Raw genomic sequence first — 15225 nt, forward strand, 5'->3', positions numbered from 1 at the left:
CTACTTCATCCTGCCCTGCTTCTCCAACACAGCACATGCAAAAGAAAAACATTTTTATTTATCAGTTGTCTTACGCTAGCTGTTTTGATAAATATTGAACCAGCCTGAGGAGAAGCCAGGTTTTACATGCCCAGCAGCAGCCTACTGCACAGCAAAGGCCACACAATTTCTTTGGTCAACTTGAAGACTTGGACAGCACTTCAGAGGACACGACTGAGCCTGAGCAAAAACCTGTGGATGAAGTTAAGTGGAGCTAAGGGAAGCCAGGACCAGGCTGTTTGGATAACTGGCTACACTGAGTCACACTATCAGTACTTCAGAGTGTAATTAAAAAAAAACCTCACTGAAGCCACACGGTATAGAAGACAGTTCTAGGTAAGGAGCCACTGCAGTATAATTTGGTTTTGAAAGAAAAAAAAAATCTAACTGGAACAAAGAAAACCAGTATGTGGACAACATACGGAAAATAATACACTCAGGCTCTGGGATTTCATTTCAATTCCATGTATATCCACACGCAGACACAAACATGCACATTTACTCGGTATTCGCCCCATCTACTTCAGACTCCAATCCAGGTGCTCTAACTGTTCCTTGGAAGGACTCGACTCTTCCTGCTGACTCCTTAGAAAACTGTGCTCTCAGTTTTGGTCTCCTGAGCTGGACCTAAATTAGCATCTGAGACTAGATTTTGTGACCGCGAATTACAACCATCCTTTCTTAAAATCTAGTCTATTGTAATACCTGACCTGCTCATGTTTAAAATTATTTCAGAACAGTTAATATTTTAATAGCCAAAGAATGGAGACACTTGCCAAAGGAATTCCGAGTTCTGGAAATGTTTATTTTCCAAAATTTCAAATGTAACACTGAAATTTCAACATTAACTCTGAGAATAGAAATTATTACAGACTAGAATGGAAAGCTGAAGTGTCACAAGGTCTGCACTATATCCCCAACCCTCTTGGCAAAACTGAGCAAATTACTTATGCACTTCACTTTTTTTGTCTGTAAAACTGAGATTAAAATACTAAGCGTGTAACAGAACAAACGTCAGGATTATTCATTTTCTCAAAATGGCCTGAAGAATCACATGTCAGAAGAGTTCTAACTTCAAACTTCAGTAACAATTTATTCTAATACCAAAGTTTAATACATCTTCAAAATTTTTAAGAAACAGTAAGCAGGCATACTCCCACCATCTAAAGTAACACATCTAAAAGAGGTGGATCTACCTTAGAAATCCAGGCACAGAGCCTTTATTATCAGTGGTCAAGTCAAAGCGTTTCCTAGCTTTGAACCATCTCCCAGCAGCACCACTGCCTACAGAAGGGCCCCCGATTTATGCACCCCAGTGAAATACTTAAACACTGCACCTGTGAATTCCACCTGACATGACAGTAAGCATCGCGTCGACTAGAACACAGACACAAGTTTACACAACTCTTCCTCACTGGCTCATCCAGAAATCTAACCCTGGCATTACACTCTGTACCTCCAAAAAACTCCTGCCTTTAAGTAGAAGAAAACTCACTGATCTTATGTTTCTTTGAAGGCCAAGTTGTGCTCAGCTTAGCTTCCACAAAATATCATTTAAAAGATGTGGTTAGTTCCAACTGGTGTAACTTAAACCTTGGTGGTTTGTTGGGTTGTTTTGGTTTTTTTTTTCAATGAACTGTGAGGGATTTTTTTTTTGTCCCTACAACTAATGATTTTCTGGCTCAATATTCCTAGTGAGTATTTTGCCTTCTTTCCAAAGGGATTTTGTAAACAAACATGAAAAGAGTAACTAAAATCTAATCTCCAAATAAAACTACCCATTTCCCCTCCAGAACTGCAGAGGGGGCTGGGAAAGGCAGAAGGGACAGCTTGAGGAGAAAGAGCAATAAACAACATGATCTATACAGTCATTTATTTTCAAGTAAACACTACGCCTGCGTGGTGCACAGGAGGCTTTTGAAGAATTCCTCCACAGTCTGATGAGCCCAACTTCAAACTAAAAATCAATGTAGGAGGAGAGAACATTGTGAACTAAAATTTTAGGGTTTCACAGCAGTTTAACTCACAAGCGCGCGCTTTCATGCTTCACAGCTTACCAGTGTATTTTACGGAACCAAAGGGTCCGTACGTTACGATAATAAGTTAAAGCACGTGACAGCTCCGAAAAATTTCAAACAGATGCTTTTGCAATTCAGTGTAAAGCATCTAGCCAGATCAACTCTCGCCGTACTTCATAAACAAACAGATTAGAGGGCACAATGCTGTTCCTATTAATGTTATTGGCAAAATTCCCAATGTCTGCCAAGACAGAAGGATCAGATCCAAGGTCTTGCATGCCAAGCTGACGAACAGTAGACAAGTCAGTAAATATTTGCATATTTTAACCAGACATTCACATCTCTTGTAAAGATTTATGCTAAAGCGATGATGTTCAACTTGCAGTCCTACAGTGAGACTGGTAGGAATTTACTGTCAATTGAACATACTTCAAGAGCCACATCCTGGGATGTGCAAACTGAAGCAAATGAATGAGACCCATTGCCATGGGGAACATGCAGGGGAAGAGCCTCTCCAGCTGCCTCCCATTACAATCCGTATCTCTTCAAACAGTTTGGCTGTGAGAAATAAGCACCCAAATATTCCTTGCCAATGCTATTCAGCCGTGTGCTCCCGTTAACTGCCCACTGAATTGCAGGAAAGAAGAGTCTGACATTCCATTGCCTATTGCGATCAAGCTGGGACGGGTTCAGAGAAGGCAGGGCAGGAATTCAACTCAGTTCAGCAATTTCTTTTGAGAGGCAGGAAGAGATCTACTAGATCTGGTTTTGAGGCTAGTTGTTCTGTCCTTAACCCAGTAACTTTTGAACTTCAAGTCAATTGGAACTGAATTTCACACAAGTCTAAAGGGTCTCGAAGATGCTGCAAGTTTTATGAAAAATGTTTAACGAGACAGACAACAGACCCAGACTTTGTAAGTCCACCCAGGGAAAGGATAAATTATAATTTAGCCTCTTATTGATACCAAGACATCAGTCACCCATCAATTACTGCCATGTGCTACCACTTACCCACCAAGAGAGACAGTGCAGTACCAAAATACGACTCATCAGTAAAAGAAAAATCATATTTATTTTTCTTGCCCATAATCATAAAAGCCATAAACTGCTTTCATTAGCTTAACTGCTCAAGGATCTATGCAGTAGTGTCCAGGTTTCACTAAAGCAGAGTTTCTAAACTTTTTAGACTACAGACACTAGCAGTACACATTACATGGCTTTTTGAAATTTGTTACTGGTAAAATTAAGATGTAAGCAAATCACATATGAAGGCCTCAAAGATTTGTTGTTTCCATAATACAGAAAAGCAGTATTTGGGAAGTCAAAGTTGGTACAGATACAATCCCTGTGACTGAAGAGTCTTCTAGTTCCCACTCACTTAAAATCATCAAGACTAACGACATATTTTAATTTACACAGATACGAAAAGATCTGTGTTTGCTTAATAATCTGGGTTAATATAATACATTGAGTATGCTACACAATAAAAGCGTTAGCTACTGTGAACATGCCAATGTTATACTTAAAAATGATGGGTTACTGAAACTCAACTATCAAGACTCTGCAAACAAACTGCATTTGTCAGTCCACATCCTAAAACAGGGAATAATACATCTATCTACTGTTACACCATATTACACAGTCACTCTGGCATCTCTAGTGAGCCCATCTTGAGGCATGCCTGCACCTCTAGATGTTATGTAATTGTTTTTGTAGTACTCCAAAACGCCACTCAAGTACCTTCAGATTACTAAAATAAAATTAAATTTCTCTTTATTTTCCTCACCTATAGCGATAAAATAAACTTATCTTGCCTTAAGATAAAAAAGCATTTTATTCAAGCCTCCAGGAAGGAATAAAACACAGCTGCACAAAATACAGAAGGCACTTACAGACATACACAGAAAAAAAAATGCACTTTCCTACTGTCATGACATATACATCATAAATAATCTCACACTCAGAAATCATTTAATAAAATGAGAGTAGAAAATGACAGTGCACTAACCAATGTGAAAGACTGAACAGAGAGAAAAAGGATGGTGCATCTTTCATGTGCAGGGTGAAGAAAAGAATTATGAAAGGTGCTTTTGCTTTTTTTTTTATTTTAAGAAAAACATAATAGCAGAGACCTTATGCACTCATTTATTGCCGTTATGGCTGAAGTCAGTAATATTAGTTACAGACAGTACTCAGAAATGTACTGCACACCTTACAGAACAAACACAAAAGTCTCCACCCTTGAGAGAGGACAATCTAATCAGTTTTCTGAAATAACTGAATTACTCTGGTTAATGTAGTACAACTCCAGGCAAAATGACCCTACTTTAAATTCCAAAAATGATGTTAAATCTGAAATGGAGCATACAGAATGAGGAAAGCTTATTTCAAGGTTTTATTATATAGCATAATAGCAGCAAGAACTTCTGCTACACAGCCTCTAAGGAACATGATATGCTTGATTTCGGGAAGGGAGAAAAAAAGGAATTAAGAAGTTCATGATGCCTCCTACCATTAAATACTTAGATTATCCTTCCACATTGAAAAAACAAAGAGAGCACCATAAATTAGGACAAGTGATCTCTGGCCACATAAATGGAGCCTTTAGTCTGATCCTGTAACCTTAATGCATAGAATAAACACATCTACATTCACTGGAAAAGGAACAAGTGCCTGTGGGAGGTTTACCATTCACACTGCAATAGCAACAAAAATATAGCAGCACTTGAGATGAAGAGCAAATGCCGTCCGCATCTGGATCCTCTGTGTTCTTTAAATCGCTTTACGTACATCACAGACAGTAATGAGTTCGATTTTATTGTGTGCCAATCACCATTTCAGTACAGACACTTTATTAAGTGATTATTAATACTTTATTACCTTTACTAATCTCTAGATATAAGGAAGAAATTTTTCACTCAGAGGGTGGTGAGGCACTGGAACGGGTTGCCCGGAGAAGCTGCTCCATGCCGGGAAGTGTCCAAGGCCAGGCTGGATGAGGCGTTGAGTAACCTGGTGTAGTGGAGGGTTTCCCTGCCCATGGCAGGGGGGTTGGAACCAGATGATCTTTGAGGTCCCTTCCAACCCAAACCATTCTGTGATTCTATGAATCTATACAGCCAGCAGCACCACCATTTACACGTGGACAAACTGGCTATCTTTGGCTCAAAATCTGAAAATAACTCATGGCCTCAGCACTTGTAACCACCTCATCCACCACAAAAGCATCCCTAATATCTTCATCTCCTGCCTTTGAAAGATCCTTTTTCACACAGCTGTCTGAAAACCTTACCTATTTTGATGAAACCAAGCAAAACACACAGCAAGTCAAAGCACAAAATCTACCTGGCATGTACTCACTTTGTCTGAAAGCCACCCAAAACTGACAGATACAAGATCCCTATTACACAAAGCAAATAAATATACATACAGCATTCATTAAAATTACAGCATGAATACTGGGTTGTCAAGTTAGATCCTCAAAGCTTGTGCAATGACAAAAGGATCTGTACGAGCTTATGTTGGCCCTCCGGTGTGTCTGCTTTATGATACTCAAAGGACATCTACTTAAATAAATCAGCACAGGGTCGAAGGCCTTATTTACTGCATGCTGCTCAAATGTGGTTCTCAAGACTGCAGTTTAATGTTTCCATGAACTTTTCAATAATGCTTACAAATACTGTGACCAAGCACTTCAGAAGTATTAAGAAAATATCTTTATCTTACAAAGATATTTTGTCTTATTCTACAAAGAATTAAGCCATTAAAATACATTAAAGCCAGAAGTTTCTATAAACTTCTTATATTCAGAGAACTAAAAGTGATTTTTTTTCCCCCATTATGCTCTGCCCTGTACTATATAGCCCTTTACACCATCAAAGCAGAACACCCTGTGTCTGCAGAGCAACTTATGAGTATTCAGCATTTCTCTACATCACAACATGGGAGCATTCATTAGAAATATAGAAAATGAAATGTAGCAAAGATAAGGCTTAAGTATGATTTGCCACTTTTTTTTTATTCCCTGCTTCATTTCTTAAACACTTTCTAATTTATGCAAATAGTGAAACTGTATTCCAACAAACAACTGTATTTGCATTATAAAATAAATTAGATGTACCCAGACAGTAAAGCCTCCCTCCTATTTCTTTCTTTCTAACACTAATATTTTTCAATCTCAATCTCCTTGTTTGGCCACCTCCATCTCCACATTTATTCTACATATTCTGTGAAAAATCTGCATTTTGCACCTTCTGTTTAAATACAGTTGCTGCTTCCTCTGTGCTGCATGAAGGTAGAGCTAGTAGGAAGAAGGAACTGGGAGCACACAAGGGGAATTCTCTGTGCTCTCATTTTTTTCCCAAAAATCATACCAGGGAGGAATGCAGAAGCCCTAGCCTTCCAATTGTACAGAAATCTGATTTAGCTCAGGCTGAACTATACTCACTGCAGGGACAATCTTTTAGATTTGTACTAAATCCTAATTTGACCAACACTGGGCAGATTTTCACAAGGTTGATAACAAGTATATCTGTGGTAGAAACACCACACTATACCACACCTCAACACTTCACAAAGCAGGACTATAGGATATTGTATTTTTTTTTTCTATTTTATTGTGAACATAAGAATACATTTTTGCCCAATTTTTAGAAAAGACTGAATTGTGCTGGCAGAACCCCTCACTCCCTCCACAGTACCCAAAAAGTCAGCCTGGGATAGGCACCTACTATGGGAAATTTCAAACCAAATAATTAAAATTTGGCAAGTAATAACCAACTAAAATGAGGAGTATGTCATAGTAAGCATCAGGTAACATAATAATAGGTGGTGCTTCTGCCCCACCTAAAGTTCTTTTGGCTCCCTCATAGAAAACTTTCACGTAAACAATTTTTCATCATAACCAGTTAACAGCAGCAGTTTGTATTCCATATACCTGGATGTTTTTACTGCTTTTTGAGAGTAGAGTTCCTCACACTTATCCAAGATGAGGGCATTTTAATTGAAATATTGTCCCATGGTTACCGTTTTATCCCCATAACAACACCACCAATTACTTATTTTAAAAAAATGCATTAGAAAAGTAATTTAATCTTTGCTTCTCTTAATGAAATTTGCCAGAGAAAAACAAAGGGAATAATCAGCACTGCACGACCAGCCAGCTCTCCGTGGAGCAGCACCAACCTACGAGTCCCAACTCACACACGTTTTGCAGAAGAATACAGTATTCATATTCTAAAAAGCTGCTTTAAACATCATAATCCACAACTTTTAAAACTATAAATACATGTAGCAGAACTTTTTTTTAAACACTTGAATAACAGAACACAGCCTTGTTCCTGAGTGTCTCTGCACATTTCACAATGGAACCGTTTAGTAATAATTTTGACTAAAAAAAGTGAACACCATTAATCTTAAAGACTTACAGTCATGCAATTACCAAATATTCTTCTCCGTTGAGTCATAAGCTACTGCCAAAAGTCCTTTTTGAGACATGTCTCATGTACAAAGAAATTTTTCACTCAGAGGGTGGTGAGGCACTGGAACAGGTTGCCCAGAGAAGTTGTGGATCCCCCATCCCTGGAAGTGTTCAAGGCCAGGCTGGATGAGGCTTTGGGCAACCTGGTGTAGTGGAGGGTGTCCCTGCCCATGGCAGGGGAGTTGGAACTAGATGATCTTGGAGGTCCCTTCCAACTCTAACCATTCTATGATTCTACATCTGCGTATATGTGACTAAACACACACCTAATATTCAAAATGCCAAGCAAGTACAAAACTGTGTTCCCAAGGAATACAAACGGGAGTCATAGAAGATTCCCAAGCATCATTTCAACACAAATCACATATCAGGATATTTACAAATGTATTTCAGAAATTTAAATGCAACACATGTCAAAGTTTTCCCCAATGTTCATTGAACCTGCCGCTCATACAGCGCTGTCTTCAGACAGCACCTGACCACAGTTCATTTGCCAAAGTTCGTCAAGTTAATCAGTCTTAGAGACAGAATCAAAATTAGCAGTTCCTAACTTTCAGTCTTGTGTTCAATTCACAGCTTCCTCTAATATAGCAGTATAAATGTATTTTTAAATATCAGGAAATTATTTCTCATAGCATATCCCCTTTTGGAACACCTAAACTCCAAAGCTCAGTGGTTCCATCCCAGTCTTCTCTGCTTAACAGGGATATTTCAGTGATGCTGAAACAGTCTTTCCTCAAATGTCAAACTTTCATTTTCATACGAGAACTTTCTCCACTCTTAACATGTCCCAGTATTAGAAAGCAGCACACACCTATACTGGGAGATCACAGCTTTGATCACCAGTGCAGATGCTACAGGTACATATCACAGTTTTACAGTTGGATCAAAAAAAAGAAAACCTAAGTTAATTTTCTGTTTGAGATGCAAAATATGAATCACACTTTCAATCCATTCAGGAGGCAAAAGACTGTAAAAATCTTCATGCTGAATATCAGCTGTATTGCACAGTTATAGCGCACAGTTCACCAATTAAACACAGAAATAAACCAGAAAGTTGTGACACAGAACTGGAAAATTTTCTTTCAATATATCTCAGCCTTCATTGCAGCATTATAATGAACTTAAATTTATTATAGTAGTGAATAACACTGTGAGTTTTTTTTTACGCATTTATACAGTGCTTAGCATGAAAGCGTTCCACCATAACAGATTTAATAACACAATCATGCCACCCACAGATACTCCAAACACATCTTTCCCAAAACCATACCTGTTATGTAACTGGGTACGATATTTTTGTGTGCTGTTTTGAAAGTTCAAAGCAATAACTAACCTCCACCACTAAAAATTGCTATCTTTCTTGTAAATAACCTTTGAAATTTGTTTTTACATGCCTGTGCTGCAAATAGTTTGGCATAATATAGCCCAGCCTGGTTTGGGGAGCTGTCTTCTAACTCCATATTTTAATGATATTAACACTTCTGCATCTAGATAACTCTTCTATAACGTCCCTGTTTCCTCTCCTCAAATGTACCAACATGATACTATCAACAGGTTCAATTTTTAGACCTCTCCTGAGAGTGGAATATGGATTTCCACGTTCTCCTCACACCAACCCTATCGGCAACACCGTAACTCGTGTCCAAAACACCGCAAGTTTCCCCGACGGCATTCCCCCTACTCATTCCATTCCTTTTGAAACGAACATTAGAGATTCAGTCACGTATTTCAAACCCTGCTCAAAGAACTGTCATCAGCAGGAATGAGTAACAATCCTACTGCGGTTCACGGCATAATCCTCACAAAATTTCGGAGGAAGAAAAGCAACGTGCAGCCCAGCCCAACAAACACAAACAAAACTGCAGTCAAGTAACATCGGTCCATTCAAACGACAAAATAAATGTCCTGCACCATTCCAAACGTGTGAGTGTCTTAAGATATGGCCAGAGTACAGTCACCTCAAAGCCATCGGCACAACCAACTATAACCAAAACCATCACTTCAATGAAATACCCACAGCACTCAGCTACAACGCGACGTTAGCGCAGGTTCCAAGTGCGCTAAAAACCATCCCCCTTCACAACCTCCCTGTGCAGACGATGAGAAAAGCCCAACAAATTCTGGCCCCCGGGATGGCAGAGGATCAGGTGCCAGGCAGCTATCGTGGCTGCTCAACAACATGTGGGAATTCAGTCGAGAGCAGCGAAGGAACGTTACTCGGGCACAGAAGCACACTGCCCATCCCTGTGCCCGCAGAATTACCCTAGGATAAATGAGATTTTCACTGACAAAAACACAGATTATCTTACATTAAGTGAGAAGATACATGAGGAAGGAGCATCATTTTACACACCGCCAAAACCGCTCTGCTTTCCATTTGTGGCATTCTCCATTTATTACGTCCACAAAGACCTGCTACTTTCTTCATTTGCTGAACACTAAATATTTTTCAGCAAATTAAAACACTCGTGCTATATTACTAATAACCAAGATTGTCAAAAACAGCTCGTGGTGTGTTACGTATTTCCCTTTGCCATGGGGTCTGAAGGGCTCTGAAGATCTAAACATTTATGCAGTGTAATTTTTAGTGTTTTGATGAATACAATATTTTTGTTATATATATAACTATGAAAAAAAAACACAACTACTTGTGAAATTCACAGACTGAAAGATCATTTCTAAATAGCCCTTCACCACCATAAAAAACAGCTCAAATCCACACACGGCTCACATTTCTACCCTTCACTTCCTGCCACTCCAACATTCAAACTTTCATACCTACCACAATTCTATTCATTTTTTTTCTTCCAATGTTTACTCATTACAGCTCAGAGAATCCTCAACCTTCCTGCTGCTTACAAACAGGAGAGATCATGAAAGGTATTTCCCCAAAGATTCAAACATCCACCTCAGTCACATCATTCTTCATGCAATGGTACTTCCTGAGACTAACAGAAACAAATCGCACGAGCTTACAGTAACATCTCCAAAACATCTCTTTACATAAAGTCACTTTCAAAAACTCTTGCTACCAGCTCAGCAGCACTGCGTACCTACTGCTTCTTGGAAAAGCTGCGTAGCCCAGTGTTGTTAATTCTAAATTACCTTCTTGCTAAAGTACGAGTCTTCCAACATCTGACCAAGACTCCACGTCACGTAAAACATGTGACAGTTTGTACTCATTCAGAAGTAGGATGGGGCCCATAGTAACCACTCAAACTTTGTAGTCATGAAATGGAACTTCTCAGTGTAGTAATATTATGTTTAAGAAGGAAAAAGATCAAAATCCATGATTTTCTTATCTGGCTTTCCTGTCATAAGTCTGCAGTTTGGTATTTTGGTGGACTTTGAGAAAAGACTGGGGAAATAACCAGTGCATTTCTATTAAATTTCTGACAATTAATTTGTATATAAAATTGTAGAGAAATATTTGGATATTATGTTATAGTCACATTAAGTACCCTTTACCTTCAACTAGCAGTGCAATGGAAACGCAACAGAGAAAACAAATTCTCACCCATTAGCAATTGCTTAAATTGCTCCCTGCTCAAATTCCTAAGCACTTCTTTTCCTACAGTAATATTCATTCCTCTGTGTTTCTCAGACATGACTGATTGCTTCTGGTTGAAGCCTCATGTTGTAAACGTGTGTGAAGAGGAGATGAAAGCTCAGTAAGCAAGACTGTTTTTGAATAAGGAACCTGAGTTACATATCAATACCACCATAATAAAATCACCAGAAGCTGGCCTGGTTCTGTAGCATGGTCTGATCTTGCAGGCTCCTAATTTCATTACCTATAAAGTTTAGTTATTTTCTTCCTCCCCCACAAAATAAATGCTATGAGAAAACAAGTGTTTCCTTTCCCAGTCAAAATCTCCAGAAGACCAAGCATTCCTTCGTTCTTTTTATTCCATATCAATGTGGTGTGTAAACTTTTGAAAAAGCAGTCTCTTTTCAATATTCACTGTCTTTTCTTCCTTGCTGAAAAAGAAGGAATTGCAGAAGTCTACTAAAGGGACTAAGAAATCAAACATATAAAGTATGATGTCTTTAAACATATGTCACTGATATACCTAAACACAAGTGCTGACTACTGCCAAAGGCCACAGAAGAAATAGCAAGACAAACAAGAACAGAGAAAGGAAGGTCTTGTTTGTTCTGATAATCTAACCCATAATACTTCCATTTAAGAGTGAAAAATACATATACCATGTAGTGATAACAGGATCTTGCCTTAGGACCTCAACAAAAGAAGTGAGAAATGATTAAACAGCTCTGATAGGCGAGCAGGAGGGAATATCAGGATTATAGAATTTGCTATTTTCTCCCGCACGATGAGACACTAACAGTCCTGCACAACTGGGAACCCTGGGGATCTGCTTCCAGGAAGAAGCCTTTAACAATGCCAGGGACAATGTGAGCACTGGATTCACGCTTACTGGGATTCCTGGCCTACTGATCCCCAAGCCAGGGGGAACGCCAGCTGCCCAACTACTCTGTCACTAAGCTAGAGCAGAACGACACCATCCTTCCTTCTCGTTCTCCAAAGGCAGCTTCCATGCTTTTCCCTAGTTATCCAGGCTGTAACACAGGGGACAGGATTTACATTATTACAAAAGATTTTTCTAATTTAGATGTCACTCCTGCTACCAGACCTATCTAGGTACCACTGACCTCAGGAGGGAATGCCAGTGAGGTGAAAGATTCAAGGGCTTTCAACCAATAATCTGAATTGCTCCAGCAATCACTTCTGCCACTACTAAAATGAAATACCCAGAGTAAAGTGCAGTAGCAAATGTAAGATGGTAGTAAACAATGAATAAAAGACAAAAAAATACAATACGCAACAGAAAGTCAGAAAAATATTCAATTATAATTGCAAGGGGGGTTTTAGTAACAAAAATAATTGCTGATGTTGGAGAAAATACTTCATCAGACTACTAAATTAACAGAGCTGGAAAACATTAGCAATAACGCCCAGCTCTTACGTAGCGGCTTTCATTCACAGGCGTCAAGACTCTTCACAAAGTCATAAGATTCACTACTCCTATTTTAAATTCCTTCAAAAGGAAGCACAAACAGGTGAAGTGATTTGCATCAGGCTTCCCAGATCTCCCAAGCACTAGGCCTGTACCTTATCCACTTGGAAATATTTCCTCTTCAAACTCTCTAGACACTGTTACTTACATTTTTCAAGATGGGAATTTCTCCAGTAATCTAATCTTGGAGTGGAAGTTCTCTCCAAACTACAGCCCTTCTCCTGCAAACCAGATCTCCTAACATAGATCCCAATGCCCAGGAGCAAATTCTCTGAAATCAAGAGATTTCACGAAGGGAAAGGATCCTCCATGACAGATCAAGAAGCAAAACCTGGACAAATTACAGATTAAGGTGCTGCTTCCACATCTCCCTTTAATTTTCAGTCGGCTGGGGACAAACAAAAACAATCCTCAAAAAAAAAACAAACCCAAAATAAACAAAAAAATCCCCCAACAAAACCAGCTATTCCAACTTCTCAAGTTCCTGAAGCCATCACTTTAATAAGCTTCTTCCATAGAAAAGTTCACCTGGCTCACTTGAAAAGGCACAGTGTCCATAGGAATTAAAGGAGGGGAAATACACACTCCGTACGTTTCCTAAGTCGAAAAAAATCATGGAGGTCAGGAGCGATAATAGAAATGTGATTTCAGCTAGGGGAAAAAAAAATAATTTCTGCTTTCATAACGAATTACAAAAAGAACTCAATTTTATCAGTGATAACACATAGAATGTCCCTTCACTTACCAATACAGAAGAACTGTTCTGCTAATTAAAGTTCAACAAAAAAAGCTTAACTGGGCTTTCTCCACTCAATTTCTGGGCTGTAAAAGCTCAGCCTACCAAAGCCTGACTCATTTCAGAGCGAGTCCCTCGGTTTGCATCCCGAGGAGGGGGAGGGAACGCGCTGCTTACTGGTAGCTCTCCCCTCGTCTAAGTTTCAACTGCACATTCGGAATCAGCTCCTGACTGCCAAGGGCAGGAAGCTGCCAGCATCCCTACACCGTTCCAACCAAACAAGCTTTGCCACTTAAAAAAAAAAAAACAACAGAGTTTTCACCCACAATCTGCTATGATTCAAAAGTGCTGAAACAGTTGAATTTAAAACACAGTATTTTAAAGCCTCCCTATTCTACCAATCAGCTTGGAAAATACGCAAACTTGCCAAGCGTCACTTCATTTAATTTGGTTACATTTTCGTTTTTACAAAGGAATGTGTCTTTTTCTCAAAATAAATAAATATGGGGGAGATATTTTGTCCTTTGCCTTGTTTCACTAACACTATTTATTAAGGAGAACAACATTAGAAGACTCCAACAATTCAAATTATCCCAACAAGACTAGTCATGATGCCCTCCATCTGTCAATGAGGATATTAATTTTTAGGACATTTTTGTGTCTTACAACTAAATTATTTTATTTCTTTAATGAAAAGTGAAATATATGATTTTAAAATGCCATTTCAAGCTCACTGTACCCCTGATACGTAAAAATTCTATTACCCTGTTACTCTCTATTTTGTCATTAATTGGAAAACCATCTTACAATTTTTTTCCCTGCACTTATTCTTAATTTCCATCATGATACATTTAATCATGTTACTATAATGGAAAACAACGGTTTGACTAACAATGCATCGAAGCCAAACAACTTCACTCATTTGGAAATTAACAAAAGCACGAGCCTCGTCAGGAGGGGTAACGTGTCCCTTCCCCTACTTGGGGATTTGTCCTAAAAAATACACGCAGCCTCGGAGGGGAGGGCTGTACCCTAACCTGCACATAAGCTCTCCCCTTTCCAGTTTCACAACGGCTGCATTGTATAAAAGGTTAAAGCTCGGGATCCGTGGTCAGACCTCCCAACTTCCAGCCACTCGGCCCTGGCAAAGCCTTCCTGCAGAAAACACAAACACAAGCTCATCTGCCGACACTTCGGTTGCTCCAAGGATTCATTTTACAACAGCTGTTAAATTCTTTCGATTTATTTTTCCATCCTTCAAACAAGCCCTACCTAACCCCTTTCTTACTTCCATTTTATCACTGCTATTTCCTGGCTGTCGCCAGCCGTTCCCCCGCCCCGCCCGGCACCAAACCCACGCCGACTCCCGCCCCTCCGCAACCCCCACCTTCCCCCCGCCGGAGCCCCCCCCGGCGCCAGGGGCAGCCGGAGCTGCGCGGGGCATCTCCGGCGCTCCGGGCTGGCCCCTCCGCCCGCCGCCGCTGCCCCGGGCGCAGGGCCCGCGCCGGCCAGCCCGCAGGCGGGCCGCGGGCCCCCGGGAGAGCGCGGCGGCCCGCGGGGCTCCGGCCGGCCCGCCCGCGAGCAGCCCCGGGCGGCCGCCGCTGCAGGCCCCTCGGCGGACACAGGGCCCTCTCCAGCAGCCGCACGCTCAGCCTCCGGCCCGGCCCGCAGCCCCCCGCCGCGCCGCTGGGCCGGCTGCGGGGCACCGCGGGCCCCCCGAGGCCTCCGCGGAGCCCCCTCCGGCCGGGCCCGGCCGGCCGCGGCCCCCGCGGGGGGCGAACGGGGAAGTCCTGACTTACCTGTCATTACTTTCTACGCCATCTTGGATCCACTTGTCAACGTCCCCACAAAGCATTGTGGGAAAGCCCTCCCCCGCCCGCCTCCCGGCCCGGCGGCCCGCGGGGGAGGCGG

At 40.7% G+C, this 15225-nt stretch overlaps 1 protein-coding gene across 4 annotated transcripts in view; it reads right to left on the minus strand.

Annotated features, from left to right (window-relative positions):
* Positions 1 to 15149, minus strand: part of HELZ (helicase with zinc finger) — an 88243-nt gene extending 73094 nt beyond the window's left edge. For 3 of the 4 annotated variants that reach the window (XM_086623894.1, XM_086623895.1, XM_086623892.1), the window contains exon 1: positions 15114 to 15148. Coding sequence is in view for 1 of the 4 variants with exons in the window: in XM_086623896.1 (XP_086480022.1) it covers positions 15114 to 15120 (7 nt within the window). In the remaining 3 variants the exon portion in view is untranslated. Of the gene's footprint in view, positions 1 to 15113 lie in introns of all 4 variants that reach the window. The other variant, XM_086623896.1, reaches the window with a different exon arrangement.
* Positions 15150 to 15225: the final 76 nt, after the last annotated feature.

The sequence above is a fragment of the Tauraco erythrolophus genome, chromosome 20 (genome assembly GCF_009769465.1).
Source record: "Tauraco erythrolophus isolate bTauEry1 chromosome 20, bTauEry1.pri, whole genome shotgun sequence".
NCBI classification, from domain to species: domain Eukaryota; kingdom Metazoa; phylum Chordata; class Aves; order Musophagiformes; family Musophagidae; genus Tauraco; species Tauraco erythrolophus.